The sequence below is a fragment of the Muscardinus avellanarius genome, assembly GCF_963383645.1.
Source record: "Muscardinus avellanarius genome assembly, chromosome: 13".
NCBI lineage: Eukaryota > Metazoa > Chordata > Mammalia > Rodentia > Gliridae > Muscardinus > Muscardinus avellanarius.
The window spans coordinates 10,816,835-10,841,987 of NC_137799.1; the positions used below are offsets into that span (position 1 = coordinate 10,816,835).

The following is a 25,153-nucleotide window of genomic DNA, read 5'->3' on the forward strand; positions in this document are numbered from 1 at the left end:
TTTTTTTTTTTTGGTGGTGGTACTGTGGTTCCTGGAAACCCTTTTACCTCCGGGCTACACTCCCAGACCTATTTTTTTTTATATATATTTTTATTTGGAAACAGGGTCTCTTAAGCCAGCGCGGCTGGCTTCAAATCTGTGCAATCCTCCTATCTTCGCCTCCCAAGCACAGGGATTACAAGCGTGCGCCACCACGCCCAGCAGATTTCTTATTTTTAATGTTGATTCTTAATTCACAAAGTGATTCAGTGTTATTCTCCCTGGGGATTTTTTTCCTTGTGTTTCTCACAAAAATAAAATTAATAAAACTGTTCTAGCCTAAGAATATAGCTCAGTGGTAGAGTGCTTGCGTAGCATGCACAAAGCCCTGGGTTCCCTCACCACAAGAAAAGGAGGAAAAGTGCAAGAAGGAAAGGAAAATAAAGTACGTACTGAATGATTCTACTCCTATAGCATTCAGAAGTGCGTGGCAGTGGCCTTGCGTGGGAGTGAAGCTAGTGCCTACCCAGGAGAGCTGGTGGGGCTGGGGGGGGGGCTTTCTGGAGGCCGGCTGCTATGCTGGCTTGCCACCTGTGGGGAAATCCAGCCATATAGATTCAGGGTGTGTGCATTTTTAATTAAGCGTTTTCTAAAATAAAAGTGGTCTCCAAGCATCAGATTGTGTTTGGTTATATACCAGATGCCCAGGAGCAAAGGTGCGTGCACGCATGCGTGCTTGCTTGCTTGCTTGCTTGCTTGCTGGGGGTTGAACCCAGGGGGCTTCTACCTTTGAGCTACACTCCCAGACCAATTTTATGTTTTGTTTTGAAACAGAATCTCACTAGGTTGAATAGAGCCTTGCTAAGTTGCCAAGGCTATCCTCAAACCTGTGATCCTCCTGCGTAGCCTCCCAAGTGATCACCGTGCCCGGCTAGGAGCTGCTTTTTCTGAGTGAGCCTAGTTATAAACATCTAATAAACTGGACATGATACACATCTGTAACCCCAGTGCTTGGGAGGGTGAAACAGGAGGATCGCAGTTTTAAGGACAACCTCAGAAACAGAGCAAGATTCTCAGCAGACTAGTGAGACCTGAATGTAGCTCAGAACGTCTCAGGTTCAATCCCCAGGATCATCAAAAAAGCAAAGCAAAACAGAAGTCTGACTGCAACCACGACAGAGACCAATGCAGGAATTATGTTCTCTTGTGAACAAATTCAACAAATCCATCCTGGCTTGTTCCAGTGTGCCCAGGAATGAAAAGCAAGATCCCACTTTGTTCTGAAGGCAAAAAGATAAACTAATTCTCCAGATTGTGAGTTGTATATTCATTCAAAGAAAAATATCCTCAGAAGAATGGTGGGTGTGTGTGCATGCGTGCAGGTGTGTGTGTGTAAGGAGCTAAGCTCTGCAGTCAGTCAGGGCCGTGTTCAGAGCCCGCTTTACTCCGTACCTGCAGTGCCAACGTAGACTAGTCTCTTCCCTTTTCAGTCTGAGTTTTAGCCATTTATAAAATGGGGATTATAGTAGTGTGTGTTTGTGTGTGCACGTGCTCATGCGCATGTGCACATGTCTGGGGATAGAACCCAGGAGCATTCTATCTCTTAAGCTACACCCTAACCCTACTTCCCATTTTATTTATTTTATTACTTTATTTTTTTTTATTTTATTTTATTGGTGCACTGTATTCATACATCATAGTGGGATACAAACTTTTGTAGACATACATGCACACATCGCCCAGTCAGCCCCCACCCGATCCCCACCCCATTCTCTCCCCATCCCTCCCTCCCATGCTTGGCTTAGTGGTTGACATCTAGTATTATAGCAATTTATCCAAAATTAAAAATGATAATCTCAAATAACAGTTTCATTTGTCTGATACCAAGCTTTTGATGACTTAAAGATAACATTTCAATATGTCTTTTTACTTTCTTTCTTACCAGAGAATTTATTTTTTCTTTTTCTTAGGTGAAACTATCATATATTTATATATTTATTTTTCAGAAAAAAAAATCTATCCTAATATGGAATATGGACTCTAGATACCCAAAACGATCTTGAAAAAGAACAAAGCTAGAAGATATATATTTTCTGATTTCAAACCATATAAAGCTACAATAATTGAAACAGTGTAGTACTGTTCTAAAGGCAGATATATAAACCATTGGAGTTAAATAAAAGCCTAGAGCTAAATTCTTCCCTATATTGTCAAGTTATTTTTGACAAGGTTTCCATGAACATTTGGTGGTGGAAATAATAATCTTTTAACTAAATATTGTTGAAACATAATAATTACATGAAAAAGAATAAAATTGGACCCTTACCTAATCCCATATACAAATATTAACTCAAAATAGATAAAAGACCTAAATATAAATCTTAAGACTATAAACTTTTAGGAGAAAATCTGGGTCATAAAACCTCACAACATTGAAATTGGCAGTGATTTCTTGGATATGATTTCAATGGCACAGGCAACAGAAGAGTATACAAACTCCCTAAAAAATAAAAAAAAAAATATTGTATATCCAAAGACAATGTAAACAGAGTTAACAGTTACTAATAGAATGGGATAAAATATTTCCAAATGCTATATCTGAAGGTATATTAATATTCCAACTAGAAATCCTAAAAATTAACAACAATAAAGGCAAACAATACCATTTAAAGATAGGTAAAAGACTAACATAAGTAATGAATCTCCACAGATAACCAATCTTAGTTGCCTGTTGGATGGAAACTCTTGTTTCTCTGGTTCTGGTGTGTGTTACCTATTTCTTCTTTGTAGTTAATCTCTTTGAGTATTTTCTCTAGTGCTGGTTTTGAAGACAAATTCCTTCAGTTTCTGTTTGTCATGGAAGCTTCTTATTTCTCCATCTAATTTGATAGAAAGTTTTGCTGGATAGGAGATTTTTGGCTGGAAGTTATTTTCTTTCAGAGTTTGGAATATGTTACTCCAAGCCCTTCTGGCTCTCATGACTTGGTTTGGGAAGTCTGGAGTGATTCTAATTGGTTTGCCTCTGAATGTCACTTGGCCCTTTGTTTTTGTTGCCTTTAAGATTCTCTGCTCAGCTTCCACATTGGTCATTTTGACAATTATGTGGCGTGGGGATCCTCTTCTCCGATCCTGTCTAAAGGGAGTTCTATAAGTTTCCTGGACCTGTGTATCAACCTCTTGCTCTACGTTTGGAAAATTTTCTGCTATTACTTCCTTGAAGAGATTGTTGATCCCTTTGGTTTCACTTTCTTTTCCCTCCTCTATTCCAATTATTCTTAGGTTAGCTCTCTTAAAATGGGCCCATATTTCTTCAATATCAGATTCCTGCTGTCGGATATTTTTTCCTAGATTAGAAACTATGCGTTCATTTTTGGAATGATCATCTTCTAAGAGCGAGATTCTGTTCTCCATGTGTTCTAATCGGTTGTTTGTGCTTTGAATTGAGGCCTTTACTTCATTAATTGCATCCTTTATCTCTTTTTGGCTCTCTCTGAGTTCTTTTCGAAGCACCTCTATTATTTCTACAGTTATTTTCCTGATTTGATCTTCTAGAAATCTCTGGTTTTCTGTTTTATCGGGTTCTGATGTTGTGGGGTTGTGGGCATTCATTGCTCCAGTATTATTCCTCTTTCCCATGATTTTGGAAGTTTGTGCCTTCTCTGGGTTCTTCCCTTGGGTCACTATGACTTCACTTAAGGTGTTCTGGATCTCGAGTCAGTAGTTTCTCAGACCCCACTACTCCTTTACTGGGTTGTATCACAGAGTCTCTGACCCAGGGAGTCGATAGAGGCTGCTTTAAACTATGGGTGGTGCCAGGTTGCACATTCTCCTATGGTGTGATATCTCTGCCACCGCCCCTCCCCCACTGGGTCAAGTCCCAGGGAGTACAGTACTGGGATTTCTCCTCTGTGGCCCGCAATTTGACTCACTGTTCTTGAGTATGCAGATGTAGCTGTACTGGATTCGGTGAATTCTCTGCTGCTGCCGCCGGTGGCCATGTGGCGCCGCTGCTATGCCCTCGGCCGTGAGGCTGGCGTGTTTCTTCTTGGTTTTGATTTCCACTCTGAATCCCTGCGGCGTGTGCTGAGCTCAGCCACTGGGAGCTTTAGATTTTACCTTCGGCGAGAAATCCCGCCTGGCTGTTCCGCAATGGCTCACCTCGGCTTGCTGTAGCCGTTCGGTGAATTTGCCGCTGCCGCCGGCAGTATGGCGCTGCTGCCGCGTCCTCAGGCGTGAGGCTGGTGTATCTCCTCTGTGGCTCTGAGCTCTGTTCTCAGTCCGCTTTCTCTCTCAAGCCTGGTGATTTTTTGTTTCTCTGGTGGTGGTGTTTTCTGGCTATGAAAGGCGCTGATTTTGTGGTAATGGAGATTGGTTGTTAGCGGGGCTCTTAAGCCTCGCTTTTCTCGGTCGCCATCTTCCCGGAAGTTCTATTACTTTATTTTATTTTTATGATACTGAGAATTGAACCAAGGAATGTTCTACCTCTGAGCTATACCCCCAGCCCATTTTTTTTTTTACCTTTTTTTTTTCTTTTTTTTTTTTTTTTTTTTTTTTGGTGGTACTGGGGTTCCTGGAAGCCCTTCTACCTTAGGGCTATACTCCCAGACCTATTTTATACTTTTTTTTTTAATTTGGAAACAGGGTCTCTTAAGCCAACACGGCTGGCTTCGAACCTGCGCGATCCTCCTGTCTCCACCTCCCAAGCGCGGGGATTACAAGCGTGCGCCACCACGCCTGGCATCCTATTTTTTATTTTTGAAACATCATCTCATTAAATTTCAGGGGGCCTCCCCTTCTTAAGGCTAGCCATGAACCTATGATTCTCCTGTCTCAGCCTCCCAAGTATTGAGATTACAAGCATATATCACCCACCTGACTTTATTTTTTATTTTAAAATAAACTCTTTTTTTTTTTTTTTTTTTTTTGTACTGGGGATTGAACCCAGCAGCAGCATTCTACCTCTGAGCTATGCCCCCAGCCAATTTTTTTTATTATTTATTTTGAAACATAGTCTTGCTAGGTTGATGAGTCTCCTGCTTGCTGAGGGTGTCCTTGAACCAACAATCCTCCTGTCTCCGCCTCCCAAGTGCTAGGATTGCAATCATGCACCACTGCATTCTGCTGAATCAGGGTCTTACTAAGTTGCTGAGGGCCTCTCTATGTTGCTCAGACTGGTCTCAAACTAGAGATCCTCCTGTCTCAGCCTCCCAAATACTGGGATTACAGGTGTATGCTGCCACACCTGGCTGAGTATTCTATTTTTAAGACAGTATGAAAGTGGCCCAGTATGTTACTATCATTTTCAAAGATCAAATAAAGTAAGCTTTATTCTAAATGGTAGCTTATCTTAGTGTTGTTGTTATCTTTGTCATTATTATTTATTATGCCCAGCTCTCCTAATCCCCCATCATGTAGGTATTGAACCAGGTTGCTCCAATTAGATGGTAACTGTCCTGGCAAAGTTCTAATTGTAGCCACAGTGGAGACCTGTCAGGTAGAAGCAGATGATTCAGTGATGCAGGTATCTGCCCCCCACCCATAGCAGTCTCTGAAGGGATGCTACTGGAGGACTGTGCACACACGCGCGCGCACACACACACACACACACACACCACTCTCTGGTGGAGAGTCAGCCCTAGGGAGTTTGTAAAACATGATGTCAGAACGTTTGTATTTATTATGCATATAAGGTTTAGCATTAAAAGCAGAAAGCGAGCCAGACATGGTGGCGCACGCTTGTAATCCCAACATTTGGGAGGCTGAGACAGGAGGATCTGGGTTCTCAGACAGCCTCAGCTACTCTGTGAGGCCCTTTGCAACTCAGTGAGACCCTCTTTCAAAATAAAGAATAAAAAATAGGGCTGGGGGTGTCACTAGGAGGTAGAATGCCCCTGGGTTCCATCCCCAGTACCGGGAAAAAAAAAAGTCAGAAAGCTCCTTAAGTAGTCCTAGGAACTTTGTGACATCAGTAAGCTGTGCCTGTGAGTATTGTGTCACGCAGTGTAAATAAGCTCATTTTCCCATGCAGATTAGCGCAGGTGTGTAACCTCAGGCTGTCTCCCTCCTTACAAAGCACATCATGACCCTCTTCACTCTCACAACAGCAACAGAAACCTGCACACTGCAATCTAGAAGTTTTTTCCTTTGACGCTACTACACAGTGCGGGACAGCAAACAGCATACCCTTCGTAAGCATTCAAAAAAGCAGCTGGATTCCGAGATCAGCCAGGTGCTTCAGCTCTCCTGACGCTGATGGATGGCCCGCCCATCCCATGTCAATCAGAGCAGAGATTTCCTGTGGCCCCATGGCAAGTCCTTCTAAGTGGCATTTGTGTGCAGCATTTACCCAGCTTCCCTGCTGACCCCATGGAAAACCACCATCCACCCCAGATCTGGGGTAAGTGAGCGCGTGCCTCAGGGCCAGGTCCTCGGGCTCCACAGTGTCACCGCAGCTGCTCATCTTCTGAAGGAGCAGAAGGGGCCAAGGTTCCAGTCTCACCATCTGCCATTTGTTTCCAAGAAAGTCAGAGGACAAAAGACTCAGACTGTGATGTGCAAGACCCAAACCTAAACCAGTTTTTTACCAGGCTTTTCTATGATTAAAAACTCTAATGGAGCCTATTAGTGAAACCTATGGCAAAGATCTGATCTTTTAAAATGATATTAACAAATAGAACATTTTAAAAATTAGTTATCACTCATCAAGGATTTAGTATATACCAGACTCGTTGCTCTCTCTACATGCATTGGCACCTGATGCCACAGTACTGGTAATAGACATGTGCTGACATGGCCACTTTTTTTTTTTTTTTTTTTTTTTTTTTTTTTTTTTTTTTTTTTGGTGGTACTGGGGTTCCTGGAAGCCCTTCTACCTCCGGGCTACACTCCCAGACCTATTTTTACATTTTCATTTTTTTTGGAAACAGGGTCTCCTAAACCAGCGCGCGCGGCTGGCTTCGAACCTGCGCGATCCTCCTGTCTCTGCCTCCCAAGCGTGGGGATTACAAGCGTGCGCCACCACGCCCGGCAGACATGGCCACTTTTTATATGAGGAATCTGGTCTATAAGGGGAAATCTAGTAGGTAATAAAGCTGAATCCAAACTGAGGCTGAGTCCTGAACCTAACAATTTTCTATACTGTGCCTTGGATGGAGTCTTTATTGTGCTGATACTCCTGTAACTGTATAACAAGTTACGGTATCCAAATAATCTCACCCTGTCACTTCCTTTAGTGCAGGTAGCACATCAGTATTATGGTTCCATTTCATGACTGAGAAAACCCAAGCTTGAAGGAGCTACTGAAATAACCTGGTATGTGTAACACATGTAGTGTTTACTGGCACGTGGCTGTTACCTAGTACTCTCTTTCCCTCCTCTTCAGCCAACTGACTGGTGGGGGTTGCTTGTAGAGGTATGAAGGAAAGAATTGTGAGATCAGATGTGGCCCCAAAAGGAAGATGTCCAGTCACAGTACAGAACTGGGATGGAAACCCAGTCCCATATACCACACCCAGTGATGCCTCAGTCATTCATAGCTTGGCCTTCACAACAGAAGTGATCACTTCTAGCTGAGCAGCTCCAAAACCTGCGTGCATCTTCTCTTTTTTCCTCCCTAGCTCTGGAGACAGACATCCTCCTCCATTCTCCTCTTAAGATTGCTAATCAGGTGATGCACTTCTTCCCTCTGGCTACAGACCTAATCTCACAGTCCTTCCCTGTGCAGCCCTTTGAGCAACCCCTGCCAATCACTTGGACCAAGTTTGGTTCTTCAATTGAAATCTATTTGCCACCCCTGTTCTACCAACCTAGAAAACTCACCATACAAAGCTGTCATGCCTAACCATTTCTGAATTCCTCTAGAACATTCTTGGAACGTTTCATCTAGTCTGCTTCCTCTCTGGGTTGGGCCTGAGCACGCAAATGCCCTTTAAGTGTAGACTTTGCCTGACCTTCGCCAAGTTGAGGTTACGTCCAGTAACTTGATCTCCCATATGCCTGGTCTTATGTGCCTTACCTCCTAAAGGAGCTTGGCTACTGAGAATGGGTGCTGCCTAAATATGCCATGGCTGGTAGCAGGAAGCAGGTCTGGGGGACCTTGAAATTAAAGGGTCAGATGCTGAATGCCAGCCTGGGTAAGTATTCGCTGGCTGGCCGGCCAGAGCGGTGAATTGCAAGGCGCCAGGCAAGGGGCTACAGGGAAACCAGTACAAGAAATAAGACAGAGTGGACCAAGACACCACCTTCAGAATACCTCTTTGCTTTACATAATACCTTAAAACAGCAGTTCCAACCCTGACCATGTGCCAGAGTCCCTGACCTCGCCCCAGATGTCTTCGTAATTTTGGTATTTAGAAGGGACACAGCTCATGGTATTCTAAGGGTGCCTGTGCTCTTCCCCATGCTTATTTTTATTGACTGGGCACATCGGCTCGTTTTTCCTGATCTGGGGTTTCCAGCTGAGAAGTGATGTGATAGTTGTGCCATTTGTAGAAACTTGTTTTCTCTGCCTTCTCATGTGGCATATAGACCTTTCATATGTCATTAGAGGTATGCTACTAAACATATGATATACCATGAATCTCATGCGTTATAATTGCATAAATAACCTATCATAGTCTTGTATAGAATAAACTCACTCTGTAGGATTTGCTGATAAAGGACCTCTATTGAGAGTTCTATGGTTATCTTTTTATAAGACAGTCCAGTATGCATAGTCATAATACTTGTGATTGTGGTAGTTATTTATCACAAGTACCAAGCACCAGATCACGTATCTTAGAGAAGACAAAAATGGTTCACCTCCGATCAAGATGGTAGTAGCTACCAGAGCATTGTGCTTAGGCAGCATCCCTAGCTGTGTGTGAGGCAACCTAAAGAAACTTTGTGGCCGGTTAAAAATCTTGGTCCAGGGGCTGGGCTATAGCTCACAGATAAAGCACTTGCCTTGCACATGCAATGCCCTGGGTTCAGGCCCCAGTACAAAAAAAAAAAAAGATGTCCAGGGCCTGGTCATGAGAGCACAATTGCCATCTATGGCCTTCTTTGTTTTATTTCTCTTACTACAATTATTGGTAATCCCCTAGTCAGTAATGACAAGCCAGTACTCAAAGGAAGACTTAATTACAGTATTATTTTAAATACACAATATGCAAATTTAAGAACCAGATTAACAACCCAAGACTAGGTGAGCTAAAGCAGGCAGCCGTGGCCCAGCCCTTATCACTCCTGGGGCTCGTGGCCACCAAAGGCAGTTCTGGGGCTGTGTGAATGACCTTCAGTGGGTGCCTGTGCAGTGCAGTTCGTGTTGCTAACGTGCTCTTCAGGGAGTGGGTTGGTTCTCGCATGTTTCCATTGCCTCGTCTCAGTGAATGTGAAGGAGTTGCCATTCACCGTTCTAAGACACTAAAAAGACACACTCCACAGTAACTCCAAACTCCCTGGGCCAACTCAGTGATTGGAGAACAGCAATTCTGTTCAATGATTGTTCTGTTTCTATTGTAATGACTTTTCTGAGCCAAAATTCAGAGTCAAACTTGGACTTGTGAGCTAGCAGGACAGGTGCCATCAGTACTACCTGCAGGGAATTCCTTTGTCACATTATTGCTTTGATGTAGTGATTGGGTTGAGGAAAATCCCCTGACTGCAAATGTTGGAGACTCCAGGGGCTCTTTCTGACTGCACATCTTCTCTATTTCCCTGCTTCCAGAGCCTTCCTTTTAGGAATTCCTATCATATATTCCAGAGCTAATCATGAATTGAGAGCCACTCGTGTCGTAGAATTCGTGGGAGTAGAGTTCCTGAGAGCTCACCCAGGGTTCTGTATTCTTTTAGTCACCTCCTCTCCTTGGTATTTGAGCTCTAACAGTGTAGCAAGGCCTGAACATAGGGAAGAGCCAGATTGTCCCAACTCCATGAGCAATATGGTGAGTTCTTCTAGGAAAGAGCATTGCTGCTCCCCAGCCAACATCATAACCCCACCAAGGGAGCATTTAGTGTGTGCTCTTCCTGCCTTCTCTACAGAAAGATCTTAGCCCTCATGCAATGACAGGTGTTGCTGAGGCCAATGTCCCAGGTCCTCTGAGGGCCCTGCCCTGGTACCCAGCCCTCTGCTGAGTGCTACAGGTAGGACATTTGGGCCACCCCTTAGTTGGTGTGCCAAAGACAATAGTTAAGTCATGTGCACTCTCACTTATCTCTGAGTCTTCTACTGTTCACACCTTGGAACTGGCAGCTTTTAACTATGGTTCCCAGACAGTTTAGATGGTTAGTCCCTTGAATGGAACCAATGATCCTAGGGCCTAGTACCTCACTTGATCTCAGGAAAGCAAGGCTCTTCTGGGCTTCATTTTAATTGTACCCCAAAACATGATTTTGTCCTTTGTTTTAGGTGCCTAATATAATGCTGGATGGTACTTTTATAACTGTGATATATTTTGAGACTATACCCACTATATAAACATAAATACACAGCAAGGCAGGAGAACTGGTCTGTTTACACCCTGGCCTGGCAGGATGGAGATATGATTTATGGTTACAGCTCTGTCATTAATGGGTGACACCAGACAAACCATGCCCCAGCCCTGAGCCTCAATTTCTTCATATGGAGAATAAAAGCCCAGTCTAGGAGATCGCTACGGCCTCATTAAGCCCAAAGAGCCTGTGTGTCTGATCCTGTGTGTAAATTCAGACAAGTTTCAAAGACTTCCTGACTGCTCTGTGGACACTATCGATTGGCTGTGTATATTCAACAAAATCCACTCTGGTAAGAGTTGTTCAGTGGCTCTCCCTGGAGGCTTTTCCAGGCTTACACAGGCGCTAGGTAACCTGAAGACAAGAGGATTGTAGAATTGTATAAAAAGCTACTCCAGGATTTAACAGCAGCGGAGATTTTGTAGTCTTAGATTCATAGTTATAGGAAATTGATGAATGAACCACAGCTCATGATGCCTAGGCAGATAAACAGGAACTCAGTAAATACACTAAGACATGGAATGTTAAATGCCCTAATATTTGCCAAGGCCCTTCCTATGGGGTTGTTTTAAATGTGCCTTAGGACAAGACATGTCCCAAAGAGTTGAGCTTTTTCCTCTGGCGGGTGGGAACACTTGCTAGTCCTAGCTAGACCTGGGTTTCAGCTCTGGCTTTGTGGTTTATTAACTTGATTTTCCCTGGGCCAGTACATCATCTCACCTCTCTGAGGTTCATCTTTAATGATACTTTGAACAGTAATTGGCTGAGCTCTTATGTTCCAGTACATGCTGCATTTTATGTGCTGGGCCATTCTGTCTTCATGATACCCAAAAGTTTGGCACTACTGTTACCCCCACTTTACAGAGGAGGAAACCCAGGCTCATTGAGGGAGCAGTTTATTTGCCCAAGATGACACTGGTGAGAATGTACCAGTAAAATTGTCTTCAAATTGACGACCTGATGACCTTGTAGGATGCGCACTCCCCAGCACAAACTTTCTTCCTGAGCCGAGTGGAGCTCTTGGAGTTCCCAGAAGGAGACATGCTCAGTGACACTTGGCAACAGGGAGGTTAGAGGGAAGATTCGTGGGGTGAGGAAATTGGACGCCTCTTCCTGGACAGTTCTGGCTCCTGGTGCTTTTAGATCTGGGGTGTAGAGTGGGTCTCAAGTGTCAAAGCCCAGTGCCAGGCAGGTCCTTGCTCAGCCCCTCTGTGGCTCCCTGAGCTCCCCAGTCCTGACCCTCAGCCCACTGCCTGACAATATCAGCCACTAAAAGATAGTACTTGTCACTGTAGGCACTGTGTGTAAGTACTGTCAGTCTCCCAAGTACTGGGATCAGAGGTGTGTACACCACACCCAGCTTTAACCTTGGACTTTCTGACTCTAAAGTTTCTGTTCGTAGTATTTCTGCACTACTGCCTTTAACTGTAAAGGGGAGCTGGGTATGGTGGTGCACAACTATAATTCCAGTACTTGGAAAGCTGAGACAGGAGGATCAAAGGTTCAAAGCCAGCCTCAGCGACTTAGTGAGGCCCTCTGCAACCTAGTAAGACCCTATTTCCAAACAAAAAAAAAGATCCTGTCTCAAAATAAAAAGTAAAATAGGGCTGGGGGTCTAGCTCAAAGGTAGATTGCTCCTGGGTTCAATCCCCAATAAAACATCCATACACGCACACGCACACACACGCGCGCGCACATAAAGGGGTCCAGTGCTGCCTTCCTGTCAGAGGTGTTGTAAGCACTCAATAAGCCGCTGTATACAAGAGGACCTAGGGCAGGAGCTGCCCAGAGTGGGTGCTCTGTCTGCAGCAAATGATATATGGTACTAATTTTCTTTTATGGAAATCTTTTGGTTGGTTAAAACAGACAAGGGTGCCCTCGTGATAACTCTAAAGCACTGGACAAATAGTTTCCCTGGAGAGTTGTGTATACATTAGAGTTGTGGTTTGTTTATTTTGAGCTGTCTTGTTAAGGAAGGATTTATATGCTGGCGTTGATGTAGGACAGCAATCAGGCAGTGTTTTCTGCCTTGACAGTTGGTGTGATAGTTTGCTTCCAGTGAAGTTTGACTCACTGTATCTGGAAGCTGTCAGATGTGGGAGCATGAAAAGGTCGTGACGGATGGCGATGGATAAGTGGGCGGGGAGGAGAGCTGGTGAAGGAGACAAATGGCCTCCTGCGTTTCCCAGGGAAGGGCCGACCCTGGCCATGGCGGCTGGGCCTGTGCCCTTTGTCACCTGCCGTGGCCCTGGGGGAGCCCACTGGGTATGTTTTTGACAGAGGCACCAAGTTGGTATAATGGAGCTCACAGGAGCCCTTCCCAGCAGCTGGCCCCTGGGCACTTGAGGACCGGTAGATGGAAGTGTTCTTCAATTTAGCTTCACTTTTCATGATCACCAGTTACAGAATTCAGTGCCCTCCTCCTTATACTACAAGTAGAGAAAGGGAATCGAATTCTGAAGCAGAAACCAAAACAAAGGTCAGCCTTTAAAATGATGATTGTCAGGTCGGGGATATAACTTGGTTGTAGAGTATTTGCGTGGCATGAGTGAGGCCCTGCATGCAATTCCCAGCACTGCCAAAAAAAAAAAAAAAGTACTTTTATTTTTGATGAAGTACTTATTTTGGAAAAATACAGAGAAGGAAAGAATGTAATCTCACTAACTAGAGTTGACCTCTGTTACACTTTAGAATATATCCTTTTGCTCTCTTTTCTATAAATATACTTCCTGTCCTTTTAATATTGAGTCACAGATTTTTTTTTTTTTTTCGATACTGGGGATGGAACCCAGGGGCATTCTACCTCCGAGCTACACCCCCAACACTATTTTCTATTCTTTATTTTGAAACGGTCTCACTGAGTTGCAAAGAGCCTTGCTAAGTAGTAGCTGAGCCTGTCCACAAACTGCGGTCCTCCTGTCTCAGCCTCCCAAATACTGGGATTACAAGTGTGCACCACCACGCCCAGCTGAGTCACAGAATTTTTTTAAGTTAAGCTTTTCTTATGCATGATTTTTTCTGGTTATTGATTGGTCGGGGTCCCTTCCACACTCTGCCCCGCAAGAAGCCCGTGTTCCCATGAGTAAACCCTTCCCCTGGAGATGCATACCTTAAAAGAAGAGCCTGCCTCTTCTAGGCTCCGATGTGCGCGGTCCCGGAACTGCCCAGCTCCATCCCCGGGAGGGGCTGAACCATTAAAGGCTGATATCACACATACTGGATCCTTGTGCTGCGCCCGGCCTCTACTTGACTTTACAGGTATGTTGTATTCCATCGTGGTTGGTTACCTAATCCTCCATTGTTGGTCATTTAATTTGGATACATGTAAAAGTCTGACAGAGTTGGCTTCTTATTCCCTTGAGATGCATTTATAGTTTGAATCTGAATTACTTAGAATGATGCAGAAGTGACTTTAAGGAGTGCCTCTGCTTTTTCCTTCAGACTTTATGCAGAAATGTTGCCACAGAGACCCATGCACAGTAGTCAAGAGGAGTAATATTGATTTGGTTGGGATTCGATTTTGAACTCCAGTTTACCACAAATGAACCAAAGTAGATGTGTGTATTTGTTGACACATATCAACAGTCTAAACTAGTTTAGAGCAGTCTAAACACTGTTTGGGTAATATGGTTTAGATTTAGTTGTGTATTTTTTGTGTGTTTTTTTTCTTGCGGTGCTGGTCATTGAATCCGTGGCCTTGCACCTGCGAGGCAAGTGCTCTACCACTGAGCTTCATCTCCAGTCCTGTGGTTTAAGTTTAGAATGTCACCCACAGGCTCGTGTACTCAGAGACCGGGGCATGGGCCGTGAGAGCTGTCATCTGTCCTGGCCACTCCCTCTGCCGGTGCACTTGGGCATTCCTGCCTTGACACCAGGGACCGCAGATTAAAACCATGCACCTGAATAAACCTTTCCTCCCTTCAGCTGTGCTTGTCAGGTATTTTGTCACAGTGATGAAAAAAACTAAAACACTGGGCAAGCTGGGCACAGCGGCAGACACCTAAACCCCAGCCACTCCAGAAGCTGAGGCAGAGGATCACAGGCTTAAGGCCAACTTGGGCAACTTAGTGAGACCCTGTCTCAAGCTTTAAAAAGGTGGGAGAAGTCTGGATCTGGGTAAGTAGCTCAGTGGCAGAGCATCCCCTAGATTCAATCCCCAGTACAAAAAAAGAAAAAAAAGCTTCTGCAGAGTTCCCTATTACATCTTCTTAAGTCATCTTCTTAAGTTCCCTATTACACGGCTGAGGGCGTGGGAGCCATGGGAAGAACCAGAACTTGGGAACCAGACAGCTCTGGGTTTGCAAACTGGCTTTTCCACCTTGAAGCTCTCTGACCTCAGACAAGTCCTTCCCCTCTCCTGGGGAAGGCTATGTTAACACCTAGCACAGTTTTAGTTTAGTATAGGCTGTGTAAAACACCTAGCACAGTTTTAGGTTTAGTCACTGAGAGGGTAGGCTCCCATCCCAGCTTTGCACTTAGGAGCTGGCTGGTGTTGGGCAAGTTACTTAGCTCCCTGTATTTCTGTTTCCACATCTATAAAGTAGGGGTGAACATAGTGGCCACCCTCAAAAGGTTTTGGATTTTGGACTTGTAACCATGCTGGTGCCAGTCGTGCTTGCCGTGTAATACTGCGGGTGCTTGATGGCTGCTGTCTATAATTGGCACCAACCTGTTGGGCCTAAGGAGAAGATTGTATCAAATGGTTCCAGGAGCCGGAGTGTGCTGAGGCAGGAAGAGCACTGAGCCTGCCGGGTCTGCACCTTCACACTTAGCCTGGCCGCGGGAAGCATGGCTTCGGCGGTCCTTTTCTCTCGGGGCTCCACTGTCAGGCAGAAGCAGTGGAGTTTCCGGCCCCCAGACTCCCCACTTCCCCATGGCAGTTGAGAGGCAGCAGGAACAAATGAATTCACAGTTCATCTGCTTGACCGCCCCATGGGAGGATCCCAGCAGCCCCGACCCCGGCGTCGTGTTCCCATCTCTGGCCTACGCTGTGGCCCCAGCCTCCTAACTGGTCTCCCTCTACCAGCCTAACTGCCTTTCCAACCAAAAGCAGACCTGAGACTCCCAGTCAGGAACACAAGAAGTCTCAGTTTGCCCCCAACTAGATTATCTGGACACTTTTTTTTTTTTTTTTTTTTTTTTTTTTGGTGGTACTGGGGTTCCTGGAAGCCCTTCTACCTCCGGGCTACCTATTTTAACATTTTTATTTGGAAATATGGTCTCATAAGCCAGCACGCACGGCTGGCTTCGAACCTGTGCGATCCTCCTGTCTCTGCCTCCCAAGTGCGGGGATTACAAGCGTGCGCCACCACGCCCGCCTCTGGACACTTCTATAGCAGGGTCCGAGTGTGCTTCACAAGATGCCTGGCCCTCCCTGCGGGACCCGCGTGCTCAACTCTAAGAAACCAACTCACATGTCTCAAGTAGAGTGAGATTATTTAATGTACAAAGAGTTTTTCCCATCAGGAAAGATTCCCCTACAGTTCCTTTAAATAGTGACTCCTCGAGGCAGGCGAGAGTTTTACAGATCATTAACTACTGGACTGAAAGCCTGCAGGGCATAGAAACTTCAGAACTGTTGGGAGCCCCTGCCAATTAAAGATCAATCCAAAATGAAGACAAAGTATCACTGGAACTAGAAGTCAGTAAGAAAATGTGATTTGATTCAGAAAAAAAAATCTGATTCACACATGTCTTTTGTGGAACACACGGAATGTTTAAGTGCATTCCACCTGTCTGCCCATCTTGAACCTATTTCATTCATCCCCCACATCTCCATCCCTACCCCTCAGTCTTAGGGTTCCCCTCTGTGAACAGCAACTGCACAGTAACCCCAGGGAAGGGCGTCATTGGGAAAGTGTTCTTGAAGCTGCACAGAGCTTGGGCAATTGATGCAGAGATACAGCCTGTAATGGATGAACTATATAGTAACAATTTGCAGATAAAAATAATAGAAGTTAAAGTGTACTTTACATGATAAAAGAAAGATGAAAGAGGACAGAGTCTGTTACATCTGAGATGGTTACAAAAGTCCTGCTTTGTGAAGTAGGCTCTGTTGAAAAGATTGATGCAATGGGGAGTGACCTTGGCTTGGAGCAGGAGCTAGTGATGTATGTATGAGCATCCCTCTGCTAAATGGACCCAGATTTGTAGCACTAATATACATGGGAGCCCAGAACCAAACTCAGTACGGCAATAAATCAACAGCCACTTTGGGTGTCATTTCTGGTTTATATTCCACTATTGTTCTATCACTTTAATTCATGTCACTATCATCTTTTCATCTGGAACAGTTTTATATAATTTTCCAGTGGAGTTACCTGACAAATCCTATCAAATTAACAAGGTACATTAACAATATTGACTGACTACGGCTTCAAGAGTTGCAGGGCCATAGAACAAAATTTTAAACTGCCTCTCTCTGGTGACGATTTTTTTTTTTCTTTCTTTCTAAAAGAGGAATGTGGGGCAGGGTTTATTTCCACATAACAGATATGCACATTTATTTTGCTCTACTCATTTTGACTTTTATAAATGTCAAAATAAGAAGCAGAATAAGGAAGGGGAATTGTGTGTGTGCATACACACACACACACACACACACACACTCTACCAACGACCACTGCTTAAGTACTTTTCTTCTTTCAGGGAACTATAGAAATGTCCAGATCTTTTACAATTAATGACCAAATTGGAGGCAAGAGTGTAACTGCATGGTCGTAATCTATTTTAAGTGAAATGTAATAAAATTGGTCTCCTGATACATTCTTGCCCTCCTGAAATCATCTAGACCTGAGCATCCAGAGTCAATTGGACGTATGACATTATGCCTAATTGAAATATGATGTTTCTGAAATATGTCTAATGACAAATCCCAGCATTCAATTAATAAAAAAAATCAATTGTTCATCTTTACCAAAGACCACACATAACGACCAGGGTTGAACAGCTACCGCCGCACTGTCCTCTGGGAGTCTGCTCTCATCTGTCCACAAGCTACTGCCTGGGTCTAACTGGGATTTGGAATGCACTGTCCTAAAATAAAATAGAAAAGAATGGAACATGTAGCAGGCCTAATCACTAGTGTTGTGCTTGTATTTGTTTTTTAATTTCTAATTTGCTCTCCAATTATGGTTTTTGTGTGTGCCTGTGTTTGGGTTTGGAGGTCTTCTGGGGGGATTATTATGTGCCTCTCCTTTTGGCTTACTGAGTTTCCTCACATTTTGTTCAAATTTTTTTTACATTTGACCCATAGGATGAAATATGTTTTTTCATATGGTCTGACTGTCTTTTCCATTACAGAATGTGTATTTGATTATTTTAATTGTTTCTTATATCTTAACTTCACTTTTTTTTCACTTTTTTTTTAACTTTGACCCTGACCTTTAAACTATGGCCTAAAAATTAATTACTTTTAGGGTTCCATATGGGGCTCAATCCAGAGGGCATATTAAAGCTTTTTGTCTCACCTATTGAACAGATTCCTCAATTTTCAGCAAAAGAAGAAAAATAGTGCATCTAGTCTACATCAAGCTGAGCATGCATTATGCTTAAACAGCCAGAGAGCAGCTGCTGTGTGTGCCCATACTTAGCACAGGACCCCTCCCACACCTGGCATCACCTTTGTTCTACAAACACCTTTATTTACAGTCATTGGACATGTTTGTCTTTCAGAGCTCTGAAAATAAAAGCTGAGGTGCCGGTGTTTGACATTCTGGCTCCCTGCTCTGAGGCCTTTGTTGTATAAAGCTCACACCAGGTGCTTAGTCTCGCCCCCAGCAGAGGAGCAGTGACCTCCACAGCCTCGAGCCAGGCTCCAAACCTTGAACTTGGAAGGTTTTATGTAAAAGACCTTTGATCCTCTTGTGGCTTTCTTTAAATATAGCTTGGATAATTGTTTAGTGTCTTAGAAAAAAGAGAGCGTTCTTCCCCTATTATTAGTGTGTGAGATTATTTCAGATTGGAAACTCTTCACTGGTAGCTTAGCTATGTAAGCATAAGGGATGTTAATCTGTCCACCCCAGATCTTCTATTTAAAAAAAAAAAAAAGCTTTTTATTTATTTATTTATTTATTTATTTATTTATTGCTGTTATTTTGAAACAGAGTCACACTAAGTTGCTGATTATCTCACTAAATTGCTGAGGCTGGCTTTGTACCTCCTGTCTCAGCCTCCCAAGTACTGGGATTATAGACATGTACCATCATGCCCAGTTCAAAACTATTTTTAAATGACCTTATAATTGTCATTATAATGTAAAAGGAATATAGTTAATAATAGGTAGGTAAGCTGGACATGGTGGCACACACTTATAATCCCATTACTTGGGAGGCTGAGACAGGAGAATCAAAGGTTCACAGCCAGCCTCAGCAACTTAGTGAGACCCTGTTTCAAAATAAAAAATAAAATGGGTCCGGGGGTGTAATCCAGAGGTAAAATGCCGCTGGGTTCTATTCCTAGTACTACCAAAAAAACAAATAGGTACGTAAATTCTATCCCATATCTGTTATATGGAGGAAGACATGTTTCCTAATACCTTTTCATACAATTTTGAGTTGTCATCCTCCCCTCAGATCAGCTGCTCGGAAAACCAGGCTGCAACCTTTACGTGTCATTTGGAGTTTCTGACTGTTGTAAAAAGCCCCTGGTATTCCTCAGAGTCCTAAGAAAGAGCTTGTTCCTCCAGTTTAGAATTTATAAAGCAGGTCAAATGACTACATTGAAATCACTTACACCTTTCATTTCTCCTGGCTTCTTTTTTGTCCTCCCCTTGGCCTTACAGGTATCTCTGGAGACAAAGTGGAGATAGACCCTGTTACGAATCAGAAAGCCAGCACTAAGTTTTGGATTAAGCAGAAACCCATCTCAATCGATTCTGACCTGCTCTGTGCCTGTGACCTTGCTGAAGAAAAGAGCCCCAGTGAGTAGTCCCTTTTATTTATGTCTCCTTCCCTCTCTCCCTCTTCTCTTCCCCCGTGTGCTGGGTGCCAGGAGAATATATTGCCACCGTGTCCTTTTTTCCTTGGGTCTGTTTAATTCATTACCAGAAATTTCTTTTAATCAAACGGGATTGTATTATGGTGCCCAGAGCCTGACACGAGCCCCATCCTGTTCGGTCTTGATGGCAGCAGAGAGCAGCACAGCGCTGCCCTGGGAGCCGGCGCCCAGGCCGCTGGCTGCTGGGAACTGCGCTTGTAAATGTCCTCAGTTCACGTGTGCTCCTGTCCCATCCCTTTTGGGACACTCAACCAGTAAGACCTAGACCTCTTTTCCTCCCATGCCCAATCGGGGAAGCTGGGAGTTCTCGTGGCAGCTGAAAACTAGATTTAGATATCCATCAAGCCGGAAGTATCAACACCCTCCAGATTATTGGCAGTGGCATAGCCTGACAGCTCATAATTAAACTCCTTTCTGGGCCTACAGAATAGAGGCTGGGTTGGCCTTCCTCTGCCTGAATCATCAAGGTAGATATAGTTTGGTTGGATATTTTGGCATATTATTGTGTTTTTTGCAGTTAAGTAATTAGATAGAGTGTGTAAGTTAATCATTTCATCATTCTTAGAACTCCAGTCCTATCTAGGGGCAAAAAGGACATATAGATCACACTGAAATCCCACTATGGAGGAAAAAGCTCAAGCTATATAGGCACTCTCACATCGCCTGCAGAGGCGGCGAAGCACGTTCTCAAACCCTGAATGTCAGCCGTACACCAGGCTTACAGCTGCCCAGTTGCCCTGGGCCTACCCGAGGAGATTGTGACTCCGTAATCTGAGGTATGGACTGAGCCTTGCCCACAATTTTTGAAGAAAATATTATAAGGCATTATGTACTCAAAAGGAACAATAAGAAAGGTAAAGGCCAGCAAGTGTTGATGATGTGGTCTGAGTTTTTGAGGTTAACCCTGACTAAAGAGGAGCCTGGGAAGCACTGAGTTGGGACATACAGCTGGGCCCGTGCCACCTGGCCTCACTGGGCAGTGGGGGCATACTTGTCAAATCCAGCTGTGCTACGCAACATATTCCATATTCTCCTTTCAAGACAGCCTCCAGCTTGGCAGGCGGGAGAACTTAGTAAGGCACCAAGAAAGGAGTAAAGCCATGCCCCCTCCGTGCCGGTCCTGTGCTCCCAGGGAGCCTCTGCTAGCCGACTCCCTGAGAGGCTGGTGAGAACACTGCTGCCACTCTGGGCTGTCCCAAAGCCCAGGCTCCTCCTGCCTTTGAGGAGCGTCTTCCCAACTCCCCTCACTCCAGCTTGTCAGCCACTGTTGGGCATCTTTCTTCCAAGAAGTAGGATACTTTGAAGTCACTTTACACCTTGTAGTGTCTCTGGGAAATGAAAGGCGATCACTGTGGGTCGCACTGAGGGCTAAGCAAGAGCGGAACATCTGGGGAATTTAGAAACCAAAAGTTACTTAATGAGGCCACAATTTAGAAACCAAAAGTTACTCAACATAATTTGTGTTGTAAAGTGCCCAAACAAGGATATATTCAATGAATCAGATTGATGCTATGTTTTTATGATTTCCAGTATCTTCACCAAATTAATTCAGTGACTTAATTTTAAAAGTTCATCCTCAGACCATCATCAGATCACAGAATTAATCTTCTAAGCTGCTGCTTTTTCTTTTTTTCTTTCTTTCTTTTTTTTAAGGATTAATGGTAACCCTTTTTATCTTTTGTGTCTGTTGAACCTTTAGAAAAAAGTTATTTTAACAGCACTAAAGAAATGAAAGTCACTATATTTCATAAGTTTAGCCTGTGATTTTTATCAGCATAGTGATGTATGTTTGTAGCTGAGTTTACATCAAAAATTATTCTTGGGGCCTTCTTGAATGAATTATGGCAAAGAGAGAGAGTCTAGAAGTAGATAAGGTTTTTGATTTCTGCAATATATTTCCTTTTTCATGTTTTTATCTCTGGTAACACAAGTGTCTTGCTGGAGACTGGAACGTGTGACCAACTGGAATAATTTAGTTGTGAAAACAGAGCAGACGTGTTATTAAACAGCCTTCTTTACAAAAAGGCATTAAGTGTTGGGGGAATAATGAAGTTGTCCCTAGTCTTACTTGAGACATATTTGTCAGAATTTTGAGAAGAAAAGAAATGGTTTTTAAACCCTTTCAGTGTGGCCAGTTTGCAGTGTTTATTGAGAAAGCCGCTGTCAGACCATTAATTTGGTCGTCATAAGGAACCCAACTCAGGTTTAATTGAAGCCATACCCCAAAAGTGCGTGAATAGCTGACTTGGCGAAGGGACTGAGCATTAAAGTGCCAGCAGAACACATAATTACGCAGATTGTGGAATCAGAGAGACCTGACTTCATAAACAACAGCTCCTTCACCCTGAGCTTCTCCCTTCTAGTCCAGTCTCAAAGGTAAGATTTATTGCTCTGTCCCTGTGAGTGTTTAAGGACCTGGAACTTAATGACTAAATAGATACATGCCTTTAAAAATGTACATAGAAATGCAGACTCTTAAAAGAGTTGAGAAAACCTGCGTATCACAAGCCCTGCAAAATTAAGAATAATTTCTGCCTTTCTAGATTTAAGGACATTATTATTCAAATCAGGGATTTCTCAGTCTGGTTTACCATTCCTTTGGATACTGTTTGCTATTTTGCAGGGTGTCACAAACCTCCTAAAAGATGAATTAAGTTTAAGTCCTTTCCACTGGTCACGGATGTGTGTGGCACATAGGAGAGGAGAATATTTCCGTATCAGAAACTACCATGATTATGTCATCCTAGAGAAGTCACTCCGATCCTTACACAGGTCTAGACACCAGTGTTGGATGCTGTGGGCTATCTTTTTAAGTGCCAGCCTCAAATCCCACTGCAGAAACACCAGCTGGAGACCTTTCTGTGAAACTTGCACCCATCAGAGTCTCTCGGGCAGTGTTTAACTGCCAGAGTCGGTCATGCCAGGTCTGGTCTCATCAGAAGGATATGCAGGTTCAGAGTCTTTAAAGGAAGCAGCCTATCATTAAGGAATCAGATTTAAACCTTAATAAAGTAGCTGTCGTCTTTATAGCTGAAAAAAGCTCTGTATCTCAATTAAGTATAGATAATATAAAATCTTAAGGAAGCAACATAATAGGGGTAACCTGATTACTCCTCTTGCAATAGTATAATTTAAAGGAAATGTGATTCCCTTGATGCTGGTTATGTTGGTGGGGGATGTAGGGTAACTATTTGTTTTGTCCAAAACACTGTTTGGACACAAAATAAGAACTCTTTTTGGTTATGAGTCAAACACAACAGCAGGAGACCGTTAAACCCTAGCGAGCAGAACCTGCTGGATGTTTCAGATGAGATGTCTTTAAGACTATGAGTTAAATTAGATGGGCTTATTGGTGACCTCCCGCTTAAATGAATCTTTCTTTTCATAAGTACTTGACAAGATCTGTAAAGTAGTGTATTTAATTTACTAATTAAATTAAAGCTGCTGAATAATGATTTGTCCACATTGATTTAGCTTAAGTAGAAAAGATCAGCATTGTTGTGATCTTCAGCAACCTTAATGGCCGAGCCAGTTAGACACAAAGGCCTCTTGTGTTTTGTGGGTCAGAAGTACAGAGGTAAGCCCAGGCTGTAATTGAATTGCCCGCACCCGCACCCGCAGTCGCAGCTTTCCTCTGCCTAGCCGTTCCATTGTTGCACTGGGGCTTAAGAGAATGTTAACGTGGTAATAGGCACAGGGCCTTCCCCATTATACGTCTTGCTATCGAGCGGTTCTGCATGACTAGTTAAAGAAGATGGCAAGAAGATTAATGAAAGCCAGGCTAATACAGAAGGGGGTACTTTTGCAAGACTTCTACGGAGGAGATATTAGAGCTGAACCAGAGCTTGGCTTTTTCTTTATCCTGCGACCTTTGAACCTGCCTTACTGTTGAGAGCTGCCAGGGAAGTCGACATTTTGATTGATGTTGGTACACGAGTCAGTCTTTCCCATTGAATTCCACATCTGCACGAAAATAGCTTTTCCAGCAGAATTCATACTGGCTAGAAGTGATAGCCAAATTGATGGCTGAAATGCTTTTATGTAGTTTTCATTTAAACCTAAAGGTGTTTGATGGTTTAATTCAGTATCCAGTTTTCATAGATTATATGTATTCACTTATATGTTCGTAATGGGTTCATCAACCCATAGTGAAAGACCAATATTAAGAATGTTCAGAGGTTTGCAAACAGAGCTTCAAGCAGGCTTTATGGGGGAGTAAAAGCAGCCATCAAACAAACCCTTCACCATCCTTAAAACAGAAAAATCTGTCTGAGGTCCCAGGGAAACTGACTTTGAGGCATGTGTAAATAAAGCATCCAGCAATTTGGGGAAGCTGTAGATAGGAAGGTCTGAAGCCTCACCTCCGCATCCTCTGAGCCCAGAGTGGAGGCTTCCTTCTCATATCCGAGGCCGGTCTCCCTGCCCTTGTCTTGGGCACACTAGCATTCCATCTGCAAAGTATCATCACACGTTACTTGTAAGACAGCCCTGGGCGGACGCAAGCCACTTCTAGGATCCTAATTCTGTCACTTTGCATGTTGTGGGAGAGTGTGTGTGTGTGTGTGTGTGTGTGTGTGTGTGTGTGTGTGTGTTGTGTGTGCATCTGCCACCACCCTTCTTCCAACAAAAAAAGAGTAGGAAGAGTGCAGAAGAGCTTAGGTCTGTTTCTAAAATAACTTGACACACCCCAGCCCCATACATTGAATCCTCTGACCACCCATTTTCTTTTCTCCTTATCTGACAGAAGCAGTCTGAGAGAATATTCATTCTCTCTTTCCCTCTCCCTTGCTCCCTCTCCCACTCCCTCTCTCCCTGTCTCTCCCCCCCCCTCTCTTTCTCCTTCCCTCTTCTTCCTTTCCTCCTCCCTGACATGACAGGCATTCTAGTTTCTGAAGGAGGAGATGCCCAGGAGTGTCCTGCTCATTAGAAGCTCCTGAGAATGTGCGCAGGAGGAATGAGGGGAGGTGATGGGTGGGTGGCCATGGCTAAGGCCATTGCTGTCACTACCCCAGGAGGTAAGATACCTGCATCCAGAGCCAGTGGCCCTATAGCCCAGGCGGGCTACCACCCCTCGGCCTCTGTGGACTCCCAGGAGGTCTGAGCACTCCAAACATTAGGTAGGGGTGCCCTGCTGCTTTTTTATTCTCAGACGAGGTCTTATTTTCTAAGTTCCAGATCAAATACGGTAAGTACCGCCTGATTACAGAACACAACGGACTCCACCATATTAAATGCCCCAGTTATTGAATTGCCTTTTCATAAGAGTACTCTGGAGCACAATCAGGAGCAGGCAGTGCCTCATCCTTTTAACAGATATGTTTCCTAGCCCTATTAAAAGGGGTCTTCATCTATCCTGTCAAAGGGAGTCTGCTGGGGTTTTTTAGTTTAATTACACTATCCAATTAAAACTCCTTGCTGCATTTGGATGCGCCTCTCCTTGGGCCTGAGTGGATATGACATTTACAAGGCTCGCCTTTCAAGCAGACAATAGTGTGATTGATGAGGTGCACGTTCAGTGAAGGAGGCGAGTGCCCGTGGAAGTGCTGCTTAGTGCGTTTTGATTTATTTATCATCTCCTTCCAAAACAAGGGAGCCGCCGGGGAGGTGGGTTGAGGCAACTAGGGGACCACCTCAGATTTTCCAAGAGCGTCAGGGGGAAAGACCCAGCCTGTGCCACAGAATAAAGGAGAAGGAAACCATGAGCGTG

At 44.0% G+C, this 25,153-nt stretch overlaps 1 protein-coding gene across 4 annotated transcripts in view; it reads left to right on the forward strand.

The window, feature by feature from the left end:
• Positions 1-25,153, forward strand: part of MAPKAP1 (MAPK associated protein 1) — a gene marked incomplete at both ends in the record, with an annotated part of 219,768 nt that overhangs the window by 178,500 nt on the left and 16,115 nt on the right. For all 4 annotated transcript variants that reach the window (XM_080708642.1, XM_080708643.1, XM_080708645.1 and 1 more), the window contains one exon: positions 19,232-19,369. In XM_080708642.1, the coding sequence (XP_080564768.1) occupies positions 19,232-19,369 (138 nt within the window). The remainder of the gene's footprint in view (positions 1-19,231; positions 19,370-25,153) is intronic.